This window comes from Pocillopora damicornis, chromosome 4 (genome assembly GCF_964200805.1).
Source record: "Pocillopora damicornis chromosome 4, jaPocDami1.2, whole genome shotgun sequence".
In the NCBI taxonomy this organism is placed as follows: Eukaryota; Metazoa; Cnidaria; class Anthozoa; order Scleractinia; family Pocilloporidae; genus Pocillopora; species Pocillopora damicornis.
This window is the reverse complement of record NC_142673.1, coordinates 2569441-2587187: the sequence shown is the minus strand read 5'-3', so window position 1 is coordinate 2587187 and position 17747 is coordinate 2569441. Positions and strand designations below refer to the sequence as shown.

Sequence of the window (17747 nt, the reverse complement as noted above, 5' to 3'; positions counted from 1 at the left end):
CAAGATTTTAATGCCAACAGAATCGAAATTTACTTCAATACCTTATTGGTTTTAGCCTACAAAGGATTTCTGAAGATTTGTTTAGTACATTAGGAATGTTTAGATAAGATTTCCTTATTGGTAATGAAATCCTTACCAATATCCGGGCAAAATATGATTACTTTTTAGTGTTTTAAGTGGTTCGTGAATGGAGCAAATCGGGGGCTTCTTTTGTTGAAACATGGTTATACAGATTGTTTTTTAAAAGGATTTGTGTCGTACATTGTTCGTCGACAAAAATTTCGCCTTTGAAAACAAGTGTAATTTTCTTGTCGAATCCTTTCATCTAGTTATATTCTCATTATATCAGGCCAACTTGTAAAGTTTTGTTGCCAATGAATTTGAAAAAACAATCGTCGATTCCCTGTTCGACATTTCTGTTCGCTATCATTTTCGCCGTTATAATAAGGTAAGTCTTTTTGAACATAATTTAGTTCGAAAGTTACAGTTTAGCAGAACGTTACTTCAAACGTTTTGTTCTAAATTATGCAGGGCATCCCATGAAGAGTCAATCCCTCGACCGGCGCCGGAAAAAGGCAAAAATGTTTGCGCCTTTGAAAGAACAAGACCACAGTTAGTGCTACGGAGAAATGCCACCACTGAAAAAAAAGTTAAGGTTGTCGATTGTGGAATTTTTTCTTTCCCTAAACTCCAATGTAAAGAAGAAAGGTAAGGAATTCAAGAGAAAGGTACAGAAGCTGTTTCAATGTAAACACACATTTATTTGTAATAAGTAACCAGTGTTTTTTGTTTAAAACCGCAATTTTATATTGTTCTACTTCCTCTTTTTAAGGCCTGAATTCCTTGAGTTATCCTTGACAATTTGCCTTTATTCCTAACATTACATAGTTCTCTCCTAAATTTTTTTTTCTGGATATCAAAAGGAACAAAAACAGAATCTCTTTCTTGGGAAAAAATTTACTTCTGCCCCTCTTTAAGAAAGCTTTTATGATGGACATGACGATTTTGAGCTTCCTGTGTTTAAAAAAAAAGGATCCACAGGGTTCTTTTGCCTCCGAATGGGACAAGTCAATCAATATTTCCCGCTGATCCATAGTGCTGAGAAAATTTCATCATTTTCGGCAATTGATTATATTTTAGTTTTTCTGAGCATTTCAGACCCTAATTTTTTCAAGAACAGTCATTTTCAGTATTGGGTCTAAAAACAACTATATCTAAACCAAACTCATTTTGAATTTTTGAGGAAAAATTTGTAAAATTCAGGAGAACAAACGTGTCAGTCTGAAACAATCTCGACAGGTAGTTCTCCAATGACGTCAAATTTCTTACCAGCCCTCCACGGTCATGTCAAAATTGAGAACACCGCTGACACTGAGAAACGAATAACGATTCTCTGAGAAGTCGCCATTACATTTCTAATTACCACTTTAATTACATCACACCCAGCTATTTCACCTTTTATCTTTGATTTGGACTAAAGTGAAAACAGTTTTCATCTGCCAAAAAAATATATAATGGTAATAATAATTAACCAAAAAGAAATAGTCTGCAATTTGTTGATTATTATTAAAGCAAAATAATTCTGATTCAACTCAATTACAATCATGATAGTCTCGTACCCAGACCTTTCACGGCCAAACGATTGTAAGGTCCTACATTTCAGTTACAACTACGCGGTAGGATCTGGCTACGAGATTACTACAATCATACCTTGCAAAATACCCTGAAACTCTACTTAAAAAATAGAATAGGTGGATAAATTAATTGATAAACGGATACGTAAGCAGTATTTTCCCAACATGAATAATATTTCAAGGACATTTTACCACCAAAATTGAGTTATCCCTTGTAGAACTGATGTTTTTATCTATTTTTTCCTTATAGTACCGAAACCAAGATTTACTGGTACCCAGTTCGCAAAATTATTCATTATAACATTTACGATTGTTGTCCGGGGTGGATTGGATACGAACCCAAAGTGGGATGCAAGGAGCGTAAGTACCTTAGCTTTTTCCGAAAAAAAATTATATACATGCACTTGATTGGGGTCATTAATGTAATCTTATGCTAATTAATAATTAATAAGGTCATTAGATTTAGTTACTCTCTCTTCTTTTCACCTCTTGCCGGAGAATTCTCGATGTTCCACTTTATGAGTCCTTCAGATAAAAAAATTAAAGTATTCGAGAAAAATCTGAGTCTACCCAATAGCACATGAGCTAATGTTCTACTCGTCCCTTTGGAGAGGGTGGGTTGAGGACTAAGAATTTATTCCTTTGTCTCAGTCTCCTGATACAGGAAAAAAAACAGCTCACTTTAAATAAAGATTTTCTACTTGCCCAATTTTGTTTTGCTTTCCTAGGTGTGCCTTGTGGTGTCGCTATCCCCCAAAAGGTTCCACTCCACTGCCACGAGAGCAGAGGAAAAGACATTGAAAAACACCGAGGACTCTACAAACTGGGCCACGTGAAAAACCTTCCATTCCCCATGAGTGACATTAATGCATATCTCTTGATAAATCTTACACTATCGGACCCCTTCACAGAAACGTGGATGAAGCTATATGGTTATATGTTGAAGAAAAATCTGGCGCTCATCCAGAATTTTAGGAAAACGAATAAAGAAGAATTCACCAAGATCTCTGACTATGAACAAGTTTATCACTTCTTTCTCAAGCAACAACAAAGTGAAGAAATGGTAAGGGAGAAATCTCCAAAACTTAAGTGTAAAACTATGCAACACTTTTAGTTACTTTCATAGAAATCAAGGTTTTTTTCTCGCCACTATTCGTAGACTTATCAACCTTGTGGCAATCAAGTCCATCTCTTTGCATCAAGAATAATTTTTGTGGGTCATTTTTCTTCAGGTTCGCCCGTTTTTCCGATTTCCCTCTCAAGAGGAACTTTTTAAAAGCGTCGTCAACAATGTCACGTGGCGACAAGACCGTGTGTTTACTGAACAGCGGTTAGCCGGCCTCAATCCTATGCCACTTATGAAAGTTACCGCTGGTCAAGGTAAGTACAGCTCCAAGGCTCCGCAATGACAAACAATTACTTATGAAAGACGTGAATGTGTCAATAGTTGTTTTATATTAACGTTTGTTGAATCTCTCTCAGATCCCATTGGAGTCAAATGGTCTGATCTTGAAAAACGTTTGAATCCAAACTACGACTGGGATGCCGCGCTCTCGAGAAGCCTGGAAACAAACACCTTGATACAAGACGCAATCGCCGATGGATCTTTATTTGTTGTGCAGTACCCGGCCTTTGACAACCTCTCTACCGTGCCAGACATCACAGAGCCCAGTCCCACGCGGAAAATGTGGCCCGCAATGTCTCCCATAGCATTGTTTGTCTCGCGTCCAGGGGGGAAAGGTAGACCTGCACAGTTGCAACCAGTGGCTATCCAGGTTGATTCTGCATCAGGTAAGTACGAGGACAATCTTTCTCTCCTCGTGCCGTCCCTTCACATTCTGTTTCTCCCGGTATCCTGTTTCCGAAGTTTTTCCAACCCCAATTCAAAAATCTAACTCGGAATAACAGATCTCCTATTTCATTCCTTGCACAGGCTCACCAGTCTATTCTCCCGAAGATGGTGACCTGTGGGCTCTTGCCAAAGCGGGCTTTCAAGTCACAGATTTTGCTTATGTGGAGATGGTGGAACATTTACTAAAAACCCATCTCATGATGGAGCCATTTTGTGTGTGCATACTGAGATACCTATCAACACTGCACCCCTTGCACCAGCTACTGAAATATCACTGTAGGTAGGGAAGATCTTAAAAGCTCGTGGGTGGGTGGAGTCACACCCAGGCCAACTCGATCAGCCTTAAGTGTTCTACTTCACTTTACCTGGCTTATCAGGTGTTTTAATTGTTGCGAGCCCAGGTTGGACGACATGATGCCACATTCCAACATCTTATATATATCATTGTGTAATCAGCGACTTGGTGTAGAATAATACCGCTCAATAAAAGGTAAAAGTGAATATCAATATAATTTATACGATTAATATTAATTTCTGTTTGTAATTATTTCTTTGTTCTACTGTAGAGGCTTATTACCCACTAACAAAGTGGGATTTCCTAAACTAGTTGACGATCAAGCATACATGCATCAGTTGTTTGCTATTGGTAATACTGGTTCTGTAACCCTATTGGTGCGTGCATTTCAGACCTTGACTTGGGCCGATACTGACTTCCGAGCCAAGAATAAGGTATGACGTAACTTCAAATTACACTTTTGACCAACCTCGTTCCCAGGTTCCTCTCTCTTCCTTCCTCGTGGGATGAAAAGAGAGGACTCTGGGAACGAGGTTGCATATAGACATAAGAAGATTCGGTGACTCATATCACCTTCACATTCTAAAAACATTTTGCAAGAGGAGCGAAATTGTGCTCGAGCTTTCAACGAGCAATTATTTAAACTTGTGACTGCCTTAACGAGTTTATCCCAGTGTTGCGCATATACTTCATAGAAATTTCTCTTTTTTTCCTTTTTCTTACTATCAGGCCCGTGGCATCGATGACCGAAAAAAATTGCCATATTTCCCATACAGAGACGACGGAGAATTGATTTATAAAGCTATGGAAGATCTAGTCAAGGACTACGTCAATTTGTGAGTAGAAGCCAACCAGTTTTGTTATGAGACAAAGCCGGCAAGATGGTCATTTTGGCTAGTAAGCTGACTTTACTTTCAACTTAGGGATGTTGCTTAGAAATGGAATGCTCATACTGTAAATAAATGGTCGATTCTTGGTTGCTTGATCGACTGTCCAGTTAATGAAAAGTCTTATCTCGCGTTTGTCATTGTATCGTAGTTATTACCACGCTGACAGCGATGTACTGAAGGATCATGAAGTTCAAGGTCTCGCCAACGAGATGTCATCTGAGGGAGTGGGGAAAGACGGCGGTAAAGGAAAGGTAGCTTAACTCCTCCGGGCGTGTTTAGACTGAATAAAATCAAAAGCGAATTAATCACAAGGGCCTTTCGGGAAAAAAATTAATATATGACATGGTGTTAAGGAGAAACCAAAATGAAAAACACCAACAAACTGCCTGAAGGCGAGAAAACGCGGGTTGTCAAAGTGCGATTTGTTTAACTAAGGCATTTCATTGGTAGAGGATTGCACGATTTTTGGCAGACCAATCAGAGCGCAAAGTAAAACAAAACCAATGCAATTCCGGATTACTTTCGCTATTCGCTTGATTATTACTTTCTAATTGTTCTTGAATTCTTCAGCTTCGTGGTTTTCCAGCTCAGATAGCCACCAAAGCACTACTGGTCGACATTGTTACCCGCCTCATCTGGACCTCAACCGCTCAACATACTGCTGTCAATTATCCAATCTCGGCGTACGGAGCATTCACGCCAAACATGCCCACGAAGATGTACGACGACGAACGAGTGCCCGATGATAAATTTAATGCTTTACGATTGCCGAATAGTTATGTTTCAGCAGTGAGTAAAGAAAATTATACATTATCTTGGTTTGAATTGCACTCTTTCCAAAAATTTTTTTTAAAAAATCCTTTTGTTTTTATGTCTTTGACAGGTTCAAGCCGGAGTTGCAATGAGCTTGGGTTCTCTTCGTATCGACCGCCTGTTCGACTACGGAGGCAAACTTCCGGAGCAAGGAGGCAGAGTAATTGTCCAAAAACACTACAACCGACTTCACTCCGCGGTCAAACCCCTCCTGGACAAGAGAAATAAAGAACGATTTCGAGAGGGATACCTCACATATCCTTATCTGAGTCCAGCATGGATACCAAACAGCATTTGCACTTAAATCAAATTAATATTTCCCAAGAGATTTATTTATTTCGAATTCCTATGGGGATTTACGTGTGTGGTACATAAGAAATTTGACATCGATCCCCGAAACCATGCTTTGAACAAGTGTCCAGGATTTGAAAAAAAAATTATTTTGTTTGCTGGTAGATGAACCTATGCAATTTTACTTTTGTCGGGAGCAAAATTAACCCAGACTGTGATGTGAGAGAATCTGTTGCAGTTGGAAAGAGCTACATAACAATGCCTCGGTTGTTTCAAATATAATTTACCGGGAAAGACAAACACGAAGGGCTTAGAATGAACCCAAAATAAGATATTGAAACAGAATCCGTAGAGAAGAAAATTAAATCTTCAGACAAAATATTCCAGTTTAAATGATAGTAGATGGAAGTTCTCTCCTAAGAATTACAAAACGTCTCAATAGCTCAGAGATTTCGTAATTCTTAAATGATATTCAAGGGAATCATCTCCTAAGAATCGCCTTGCACATTCACAGGGGCATTTTTCAAAGCATGGTTCTTGGTTCCTTCCTTTCCTTTCCAGTAAACTTCAACAATTCCTTTACTGACATGCATGGTGAAATTAAGTGTCGTCAGAGGTTTACTTTAAAACGATTTATGAATCAATGTTATTCAAATTCAATAAGGAATTAGCTGTATCTGAAACTATACAAAGTGTGTTTTCCTCGGGATTTCTTAAATTAACAGGCTCTTAACTTCAAGGCCCAACTGTATGAAGGTCTGATAACATTATCCAATGGATAAATCACTATCCAGTAGATAAGTGATGGCAAAATATACTGCACTATTCACCAGATAAAATTTATTCAGTGGATAGCGTTATTCAACCTTTGAACAACTGGAGCCAAAACACAATTTGTTAGGGGAAAAAGTGTACTCAAAATCTACTAATACTTGTTTACGTTGTCTTCTTAGTGGGAAATAAAATTTAAAACCGATTTCACAAGTAACAATTTTTTGGTTCAATTTGACCCACTTGTATGAGGGAACAAAATTTGAATGCAGATGTTTTAGAACACTGTACAATTTTTAAGTTTCTTAAATTTAAGTGGGCAATGTAAACATAGCAGCCAATCAAAACAAAAAAAATAATCTTGGGGAGCCAATGAGAACTCGATTAGATGCATCTAACCTGCCTCAAGCACTGGAAAATGACAAGTTTAGCATCTGATTGGTTTAGTGGCTGGCACACATTTTTAGGACCAATCATAGAGCTTAAAAAAGCAAAACCAGTGCAATTTCTTCAAATCACACCACAGCTTGATCAAGCATCTATTTCAAAATGACATTGATGGAGTAATCTATCTAAGTTCTACCAATAATCTCTTCTGAATTTCTTCCCTGACCTCATCCTGAATACTATTAATTTCAATGTCAGTAAAAGTCTTATCCATGGACCTGTAAGTTATCCTATAGCAGTGACTCTCTCTCTGAGTCTTGGGATGACAGAATGTGTCCACCAACTCCACCTGAAATAAGGTAAATAGCCTTAGCAATGTTCATTTTCACTATTTCATAAACCTAAGGTACCTATAAAGTCTTGTGTGACTCTGGCTTGACACCTTCCAGTGTGCATCCATAACTGGATGGTTGCATGCTGCTTGCTGAATATTTCTTAACTAGATGAGTAGCATAGCCAAAAAGATTGCAGCATTTGTGATAGATCACCAGTAGATTTAAGTAAACCAAAATCAGTTATTAGACCCTCTCTCTCTCTGCTACGTTTCTACATACACAGCCCTTTCCTCAACTTCCAGTCCCTCACCTTTTCCACTATGTCACCGGCCACCCCACGAACCACATCAAACAGGTTATTTGGAGAGAAGTTTTCAGGAATCCAAAACGCCACATCCTTGAAAGTAGGTGGGTACTTGCTGAACGGCTTGAACTCAACAACTTTGTTTCCCTCAAACTGAGAAAGGAATCTTGGATCATCACTCCAAAACAGCCGAATATCAGGGATGTTAAAAAGCCTCATGGCCAAACGCTCAAGTCCAATACCAAATGCCCAGCCTATCTTGTGTTCAGCTCCACCTGGAAATGAAATGGGAAATCTCAATTATAATGCTATGTTTAAAATCTGATAAAACCATAAACTTTACTTCACTAAAGGTTAAGTCTCTGTTCAAGCCAAGTAGCCCACTCAGCCGCAGATTATCCTGGTTTCCTCAATATGAAGTGACTAGGATTACTACTCCCTGCCTGAATGGGATGCCAGTCCATTGCAAGGTTACCCCCCTACATTTTATCAGATTTTCCTGAAAATTTGCTGGTACCCATTCATATTCCTGGGTAAAGAGAGGCACTGTGGGAGTAAAGTGCTTAGCACAAGAACACAAAACGCTGATCTGATTAGGTCTCAAACCTGGACCTTTCATTCCAGTGTCCAGCTCATCAGCCATTAGGCTACATGTATACCTTCAATAATAAACACAACTAAAATATAAAATCAATGTAAACATAATGTTGATGAAAGAACTAAAGGTAAAGAAGTTTAACTGTTAATCATGACATGAAACTAAAAAAATGAGTTATCTAATATTGAATCTAATATGTCAGTTTTTGTTCAATGATCCAGGGGTTTTTCCATATGGTAACCTGGTGTTTCTTCCTCCACAAAAACCATCATTTCAAATACCAGTTCAACTTTGAAAAGGTACAGAAATGAATGAATGCATCATTGCTAGTTTCCAAAATATTTCATTTACATTTATCTTTTTAACTTACCATTTACAAGTATCTCCTGTGCCATCACACCACACCCAAGCAGCTCCAACCATTCACCTTCAAAATTGACTTCCAATTCCCAGGAAGGATGGGTGAAGGGAAAGTATGCATCAACCCAGCGCATCTCCACTCCCTCTCCACACAGGTGTTCAACAATCTTCACCAGTGTTTGCTTGAGACTGAACTCAACAAGCTTTACTGCCTCCAGTGTGTGTGCAGCTTGTTTCTCAGGGGTTTTGGTTCTGCTTTGATCAAACATTTCCAATGGCTCCTTGCAAAGAAATAATGAAAGTATTTAGGAGTGTGAGGGTTGGAAAAAAGATGCTGAAGGGAAAGTAATCATGATCAAATACTGCATTTGTCATTTCTTTGTATGAACAAATCACGGTAAATTTAACCTTTTAATCCCCAGAAGTGATTGAAATTTAATTTTTCTGGGTAATTCCAATACCTTGTCTCATAACCTGGCTTTGAAAATTGATAAGCCATCTAATGGATGTTATCTTGATCTAATACCAAATTCTTTTCATTTAATTTAAAAGGAAATGTATGGCTTCTAGTAGGGAGAATTACTAATTGGATCTTGGGAGTTAAGGGTTAAGATAGCTCGTGCTTCAAAATTACAATCAATAGATAAAGGAGGTCAATAATTGTAAAATGTCTTGCAATTTTTGCACAATCAAGACATGTACATATCCGATGTCACCTGAGTGGTTATGCGCATGCAGAAAGGGATATCTCCCAGTAATGGGCCAATGGAGTGTGCTACTGGATGGGGTAGCATTTTAATGACTGGATTGATAATAAAAGCATTGCATTTCCAATAGAGTTACTAGAATGGAGTCGCACATTTTTGGGACTTTGGGATAAGAAAATTCTGGTGAGTAGGGGTTTAAAAATAGGAAGATTTGCAATTAAAAAGTTATCACTGTAGGAATTTTAAAAATTACATTGGCCCAGAGGTGACTGAGATGGGGTCCATAGTTGGCCACAGAATAGACTTCATCATAGAGAAGGCATTCTGCAAGGCCAGCTGACATTCCCAAAAGAAAAAAGAAAAAAGCCCACTCCTTCCCCCTCAAATGGTTTGGAAAAGGAAGAGATATTCACCTCATATTGTGAAAACAGCTCGTGCTGTGAAAACAACCTGACACCTTCCATCTGATGAAACACAGGGTAATGACACATGTCGATTTCATCCCGCCTGTAAACATCACCCGTAACAAGAAAAGCATCCAGTCCAGTTTTAATCAAGTCTCTTTGATGCGCAGAGGTGTGAGCGCGAAGCAAGTGCTCAGCGTTTATGTAGTAGTTATCATTCTTCGTTCGACTAACGTGATCTTTTGGAACAAGCAAACTATCAAAGTTCTGTTCCACCGTGACAACTGGAGACAATTTATCCACCATTGTAAACATGGGGCCGCCCCAGCGAGTTCTGTAGTCCGCATAAACATGTTCCTGGATTCGTTCTCTTAAAATGCTTAGTGGGTGATTTTTACAAAGGTGCAGGTTTCGTCCGACTTTGGACAAAATGCTTGGAGTGATGTTAGTCATGGCGTCTCGAGAGTAAGTGTTATTGAATAATTGGATGTTATCTCCTTCCGTGTCCGCTTTGCTGTGAAGATATGCAGCGAATAACAGTCTTCCACATTGTAATTGCTTGGTAAGAGGGGCTGCAAGAGTTCGTGTCTTCAAAACGAAGGACATTTTGCAAACGAAAAGACTTTAGAAGGACTTGAAAGCAAAACGTGTTATCCTTACATGACATAGCATCTGCTAATAAGAGTTACTGCTGACTCGTGTACCGGCTGAACTGAGGATTTTTGAAGACTACAAAGCGGACAAAAAAACCTTCCAGTCTCTTCTTCCAATTTCTCCAAATTTACATGACAGAAAAATCATAGGCCCAGAATTCTCCTATTTCTTACAAGCTGTAAAGCCATGGCGTCAACATGATGCGGTTTAGTCCTTCGAGAGATATCTTAATCTAAAACATTCGGTTCATCTTCTTCTGCGTGAAATGCCCATCGATTTTTAACAATCGTTTGATATGGGCGTGTTTTTCGAATTGACACATTTGCATTTAGATACATTCAAAATGAAACAGTAATCTTTAATCACTGGTATTGTTTATAGAATTATCAAAATACAGAGATACCAACCTCTGCAGATTTCAAATCTGGAGATTTTTTTTTAGGACCAGCGCCCCCCCCCCCACCAAATTCGCCAATGCGACTCCCCTCCCCCCCCCAACATTTCTCTTTCGAAATGGACCCCCTACCTCCAACCGAGCAATTTCGCGGGAAAAACGCCGATCTATCTATCAGGGACTTCTATTTGTTGAATACTCATCCAATCAGATTCTCGCTTATATAGGAGTAACAAAGAAGAAACTCTGTTCTTTTTGTTTGCAACGAACAACATGCATCACGCATGAAAATGAAGCCAGAAACCGTAATACAAGCATAAGAAGCCAGATGATTTTGGAATTTTTGGAACACGTGGAACTTAAATCTTATTTTTTTTCTGGGCAACTGATCCAAACTTCCTCTTAGCCGGGATTTTGGTCACCCGTACGCGAGAGCTGGAGATTGGCTCTGTATCCGGGAGACTCCCGGATAATCCGAGAGAGTTGGCATATATGAAAACGAAGTTAGCACCTGCCGTAGAATAATCTACCTGGATTGGACAATCAATAAAAATCAGTGAGATTAAGGAGATGTTTTAACGACAACAGAGTCAGTTTGTTTTGAGGGAGAAACGGCGGTTTCAAATATTTTCGTCTAAAAAACCTCGATGGTTGATTCACGGGCCAGCGCTGTGAATGTTTCTCTTTTTTGTTCTGTTTTTATTATCTGGTCTGAACTGATCCTCAAGGCAGAAGGTTGGTGAAAACGTCAGTGCTTCGGCAAAATTTGCCGCTGCACTTCATATACTTTTAATTAACCTGGTTATGATTGACGATCCGCTATATTTTTCAAATGATCCCCGACGCAACACATAAGTTAACGAATTTAAAAAATTAACTGTGTAAAAAAATGCTATTTTATTCAATCGATGATTCATTTTAGCTGCAGTTTGAAGTCAATCAATAATTCATTTTTCACTTTCCATCAATTAGATCGATAGACCTTCAACTATGAGCGTTACTTTTGGGTTTTAACAAAGCCAGCAGTGATGAAAATTACACGATAGTTCAAGTCAAAAACTTCTTACCTCCATTTCATTGTTTTACCTTGTTTCCGTTTAATTTAAGAGCACTTTCTCAGGCTTTAACCGTTGAAATACTCTTCTTTCAAACTTTGTTTGAAATCAACGGTTCATTTCTCAAATTCTACGAATGGGATGCCTCTGATTCGATATGGAAGATTTTATAACTTAAAAGAGGGTGAAAATTTAGGCGCTCAGTGTTTACCAAGGTATATGTGAATTTAGCATAAATCTAGTAGCGTTCAAGTATAATTGTTGCAATATGATTGGCTACGCTTCACGCTATCTAAGTAAGACGCCGAATTTACTTTACAATTATATTAGATTATTATTTACTAATATTTTTAAAGGCGTTTTGACGCGTTATGGACACCCTATTTTCATTTATTGAATTTCGTTTTGCAATTGCTACCAGTTTCAATTCATTTTATTTCACGTAACTGTAAGAGTCTAGATAGCTTTGATAGGTGAAGAGCCATATCGTGGGCTCCATTGAATAAACCATTATCATTATTATTATTTTTATTATTGAATTATTATTATTATTATTATTACTTTTATTATTATCATTATTATCGTTATTACATGTGATACCTTATTCGGGCCTCTCCCTGACCAGTTGTTATGCTCGATAGAAGTCTCGGTCTCGTAATCTAATTGTTTAGCAGAAGCTTATGTTTCTGGTAGCTATGGTACTGTGTATTTAAAAAATTATTCGATCAAATATGAAAAGGAGCAAATAAAAACCCAAGGCGACGATGGAAAAAGTACTCGCGCGCGAGAAAAAATGATCGGCATCAACCAATGATTTGAAGACCAAGTAAGGACGAAACCGTGTGTAGGATTTTGCGGATGATCCTAGTTGTTTACTGGGTTAATAACGTTATCGAAGGTTAAAGTGGAAACAACAATCATTAGAGTTTAATAGACCTCACGTAACATATCAACTCATGACATATACAGAAGAAATGTGCGCAGCAGCTGCTGTCCTAAAAGTTATCTGATTGGTCAGTTGAAATCGGCACGCAAGAGCTTTATCTTACTTCCAATAACAGTTGGTTTTTCATTAACTCAATACTTTTGTGCCCTTGTGGACTTACAAGCCATGTTTTTAGTTTTCATTTGTTCGCTTTTAATTATCTGGCCTAATCTGCTCCTCGAGGCAGCTGCTTCTAAAGGTTAGTGTGCGGAGTCCCTTGAAAAAGGTATCTTTAAGGCAAGCTTGTAAGATAGTAATTGGGAATAACCTGCTTACATAAATTTGAAAGAGCCGACTTTATCTCGCTTAACTTTGCCCATTATTCTTGTGTGAAACTAATTAATATACTTTTAGACTCCTTCAAAAAGTATAATCTACTCGGAACCAATTATTTAAATCATTTCTCTACCTTAAAAGTTTCATCAAAATTGTCTCGATAGTCTTCCCTGCTGTCAAAGACGTCGACACGAAATGACCCCCAAAGATCTTTAGCATGCATCCTCCGAAGATTCATGTTATGTAAAATTTAAACAGTTTTGAAATAGAATAAGTGAGATGGTAAGTTTTTAGCTCAGTAAAGAAATAGAGAAAGATGTCTTTTCGTCTTGTCACGAGCGTAGGACAAACAAAAAATTCTGAGTTCCCAATGACTGAGGAAGCGAACCTCAAACCTCTGACCTCAATCGAGCCTCAGACGTTTTCAGAATAGAATGAATGGTTTCTTTCTCGATGCAGTTTCCGAGTAGGCAATTTTTTTATTTTGAATACGACATACTGCCTAATTTTCATGCTGTAGTTTGAGTTAAACCCTATCCATAGAGAACTTCTGTCTTTAGGCATAAAGAGTTTCACTCTGTCATAGCGACATTTGTGAATTATTCACGAATTTGAACATTAGCCTGTTTTAAATTATTTCGCAACTCAGTTTAAACTATCTAAAATAAAGCTGCGGGCCTTTTTTCCCCTACACGTTTCCCTACATTTTCAATCGGTATGATTGGAAAATTGAAGTCTTACAGTTACTTTATTTTGTCTATACGCAAAGTAGTGAAATTCGAAGACCCCAATCTCGATAATCAATTATACCATCGGCAAACGAGCACTCAGAATTAAAAGCAATATTTTGGGAGCACCTGCATTGTATATTGTATACTTTGCTGAAATAATCATCATCACGTATGCATTCCCTGTGATGTCTCACATTTAAATGATGCTGAAAATCACATAACAAGTGTCCAGGATGATTAAAACTAGTCTCCATGTCTTCATTCTTAAAATGGCGCATCTTAAAAATGATTTGTCAACCCGTTAAAAAATGACAATGCAATTACTACATTAAACGTGACAAAGATCCAAATAATTCTAATTTACTGAAAAGCTAGTTTGTTGACAATTTATCAAAACATAATAAAATATTAAGATTATGATTTGCATGGCCACAAAAAATAAAGTAAAAGGGCCAGCTTTTGAATCCATAACGACAAAATCCCCTACAAATATTTCATAGATGGGGAAGTGAAAGCTTGTGAGCTGTCCGTAAATCTCTTTCAATTGATTTTTCCGAGAAATTAAGTACACGATCCACAAATTAGCGAGTTTTACTAAATTGCATCCCTTCTTTATATAAACAGTAGTCACATCCACTCACGGACCATTCATTTATCCAATCATAAATTATTCACAAGCCCAAAGTGAAACAAAAAAGAGCCGTTAATCTATGTTTTCTATGAAAACTTTGCTATGGCAGAAGCAGGAAAAAATTAGATCTTGATCCTGCACAAAATCCCAGTTTTTTAAGGTAAAGACTTTTCTCGTAGATATTTTTTTCCAACGGACCAAATTTGCTTATGTAGAGTTTGCCTGACATATGCTACCTTTTGCCTCAACCAGGTAGTCATGATATCTACCACCCCCCACAAACTGTACGACAGGATGTGTTTGTGAGAGAAGAATTCCGTTATTTGAACGTCCCCAGAATTGGATCCTACACAGTGGATAATAGCATTGACTGTGCATTTAAGTGCCTTAGTCATACGTCATGTTTTTCTGTGAACCTGGCCGCGTCTAGAGGAATCGAAGGAAAGTTTTGGTGCGAGCTTCTCTCTTCTGACAAATACAGAAACTCCACTGAACTCCTTGGAAACAAGAGCTCCCATCATTTCGTCATTAAGGTTACAGATATTCTTTGGGAGATTGTAAATGTGTACTGTTAAGTACTTAAGAGGCCCGAAGCTTCGCTGTAAGGCCCGAGCCAACGAGGGGGGCGGGGGGGGGATTAATTCGAAACCTTACTCTGTAGGACTGTATATCCTTTGTTTTAGTAGGCTCTATTATGAGTGAAATTTTATTTAAAACAGACCCATATGTTATCATTGTTCAAGTATTAAATGTTTCTTCTTCTCCTCAGTCTCCCTGTTCTTCCTCGCCATGCAAAAATGAAGGGACCTGTGTACCAAGTTACAAAAATGGCATCTTTGAATGCCTCTGCAAGAAAGGCTTCATTGGAGAATTCTGTGAGAAAGGTTAGACATTATTTGCAATTGCCAGGTTGGATTAGCATTTATTTGCATAAAATTTGGCTCTCTATCCAGGGATTGCCTGGCCTCAAGAGCAGTTTGCTTTTAGTACATGAACGACAACATAGCCAACTGAGTGATCATTGCGTCGGTCCTACAATTGACCTCTTTCCCAACTGAAATTTATCAAAGGCTTACTCTGACGAGCTCGTTTGATGCAGCACCGTACATCCCCTGTAAGGAATAGATATTCACCATCACTTCAGTTAATAATTGTTAATTACTTCAACGGTGTCAGGCAAATAAGAGTTGAAGATTTAAAGAAAACTCCTACCCTTGCTGCATGCCGGAGACATCATTTGTAACACGCAATTCTTTAATTCATACTCAGGCTTCAAGTCCTGTAAAGATGCGTACAATTCATACAAGTAGGTTTGAAACTTGTTTATATGAATGACGAGGGAAAAACTCGATATTTAATTCAATCTTTAACTCTAGATTGGGACGCAATCGGTGATAAAGTTAAATTCTTACTTTAAACACTAAAAGGGCGAATTAAGAATTTAAAAAAAGGGTTATCTGTTGAGTTAACGTCAGAAATCATCTTCTCTTGTGTTTCCAAATTAGTTTCATTCAAAAAAAAAATATTCAGGGCTTATTCTTGTCATTTATAATGCATAAAACTTAACATCAATTAAAGAATTATTGGATCGAATAGATTTTGGAGAAATAAAAATCAATGTAATTGTTAAAACTGATCTCGTTCCCCGAGCAGGTCGAACATCAGCGAGTTGGTAACCTTACACTTTGGCTCGAAAACAACTTCCGTTCTCTGTCAAATTGGAGATTTTGGATGTGGAGATGGTGGATGGACACCAGTTATGAAGATTGATGGCAGTAAAGTAGGTCGTTACATTTTGTTGTGAAAATGTTCCTTCAAAGGGTCTGCAGACAAATACATCACTCACTAATTTGAAGTAAAGAATTCAAGTATCTCTAACCACAAATGTCTCACTTCATTTATCTCGAACAAACGCTTGTACTTTTTCTCATACCCCTAACTTTTAAAGCCTGACTCGAGCTTCGTGCCACAGCAAAATATTTTGGTTTTCGCGACGAAGAATCATAGCGGAGTATTTAATATGGCGCAGATGCGTTGCAGGTCAGGTCAAATATTCTTCTACTTTTCTTTTTTTCCCCCTAAAAATAAAAAAAGAGGCGGTTTAAACGGGAAATTTTGCCTGGCGCGTAACTTTAATCGATTCTGAATCACAATACATAATGTTCTTGCTTACTACTTTTGAGGTTTATCTTTATATGCGATTAGTTTTTTACTCTTATACAATCATCTCGCAGAACACTTTTCCGTTCAGTTCGGGATACTGGACTGACAAAAGCGAATACAATCCGTCTGGTGCAACGACTGGCTTCGATTCACAAGAGACCAAATTACAGACGTACTGGAACACACCCTTTTCCAAGGTCTGTCTCGGTATGAAGGTTAACGGACAGTTGAGGTTCACCGTTATCAACAGCCAGGCTTCCTCTCTTCACTCTTTGATTGCTGATGGTCATTATCGGTTCACTTCACTGGGTCGGAACAAGTGGATAGCGCTCACTGATTCAAAGGCTTATCTTCAACCCAACTGCAATAAGGAAGGATTCAATACCCAGACCATCCATCGCAGAGCAAGAGTGGGAATCCTTGGGAACAACGAAAACGACTGCAATACATGTGACTCTGTCATGGGATTTGGTGTTGACAGCATAGCTTGCGGTGATCTCCGTTCCTTCAGAGCCCTGTGCTACATCTTGGTTCAATGATGATCTGCGTTTAAATGAATTTTAAAACAGCTCCAAAATAAACAAGATGAAGTCATCCAAGAACAGTTTGTAAAAATGCAGGACTTTAAAATATGACGTGTATATGAACGTCTCGAAAACACTGCGATTAAGCACCTATCATCCGATTCTCGCAAATCAGAATGTATGATGCTCGCGAAAGCTTTGTACAGCTTTTCTTATGCCATGTGTGTTTGTAAGTGAAAAAAAGCAAATAAACAAAGCAAAATCGAAACGAAAGAAAACAAAAAGAGAGATATTTTTTTCCCAGCTGTTTTAATATAATTTACGAGGAAAGTTTACCATTCACCGTTGACTTTATTCACTGAACCCAGTTTTTGGCTCGCGTCCAAACATATCGATAACGTAGGCTATCCCTCCTGTCTTCTACTCTTCATTAATTTTTTCGTTGACAAATGCATTCTTTGCTATTTACACTTCGAAAGCTGAAATAACATTTTTAAGCAAGAAAACATTTGCTTCATCTTCCTCCGCGTGAAATGCCCATCGCTTTTTAAAAATCCTTTGATATTGGCGTGTTTTCGAGTTGATACATTTGCATTTAGATACATTCGAAATGAAATAGTAATCTTTAATCACTGGGTTTCTTTGTAAAATTATCAAATCGCAGAGACGCCAACCTCTGGGGATCTCAAATCT

General features: G+C 38.1%; 3 protein-coding genes across 4 annotated transcripts; 2 read left to right on the top strand and 1 right to left on the bottom strand.

The window, feature by feature from the left end:
- The first annotated feature begins 144 nt into the window (after positions 1–144).
- On the top strand, positions 145–6751 carry LOC113665281 (polyunsaturated fatty acid 5-lipoxygenase). Its single transcript, XM_027180954.2, has 12 exons — positions 145–448; positions 532–708; positions 1885–1994; positions 2363–2697; positions 2867–3014; positions 3117–3425; positions 3568–3766; positions 4053–4215; positions 4511–4617; positions 4820–4922; positions 5242–5460; positions 5555–6751. Exons 1-12 carry the CDS (start codon positions 375–377, stop codon positions 5786–5788), a joined length of 2178 nt encoding a protein of 725 aa, XP_027036755.2. The 5' UTR covers positions 145–374; the 3' UTR covers positions 5789–6751.
- On the bottom strand, positions 6393–10320 carry LOC113665283 (phenylalanine--tRNA ligase, mitochondrial). The gene is made up of 4 exons (XM_027180955.2): positions 9651–10320; positions 8541–8811; positions 7579–7847; positions 6393–7282 (listed from the first exon to the last, which is right to left on the bottom strand). The coding sequence occupies exons 1-4, from the start codon at positions 10245–10247 to the stop codon at positions 7115–7117; spliced, it is 1305 nt and encodes a 434-aa protein (XP_027036756.2). The 5' UTR covers positions 10248–10320; the 3' UTR covers positions 6393–7114.
- Positions 10321–11252: 932 nt separating this feature from the next.
- LOC113665277 (uncharacterized) lies at positions 11253–17338 on the top strand. Of its 2 annotated transcripts, none has more exons than XM_089203429.1 (6): positions 11253–11428; positions 14624–14900; positions 15137–15251; positions 15637–15673; positions 16021–16147; positions 16602–17338. In XM_089203429.1, the coding sequence occupies exons 1-6, from the start codon at positions 11337–11339 to the stop codon at positions 17067–17069; spliced, it is 1116 nt and encodes a 371-aa protein (XP_089059555.1). In that variant the 5' UTR covers positions 11253–11336; the 3' UTR covers positions 17070–17338. The 2 variants fall into 2 exon arrangements, with proteins under 2 accessions (XP_089059555.1, XP_089059556.1); XM_089203430.1 differs by lacking the exon at positions 11253–11428 and adding an exon at positions 12787–12928 and having other exon boundaries at positions 14620–14900.
- The last annotated feature ends 409 nt before the right edge of the window (positions 17339–17747 follow it).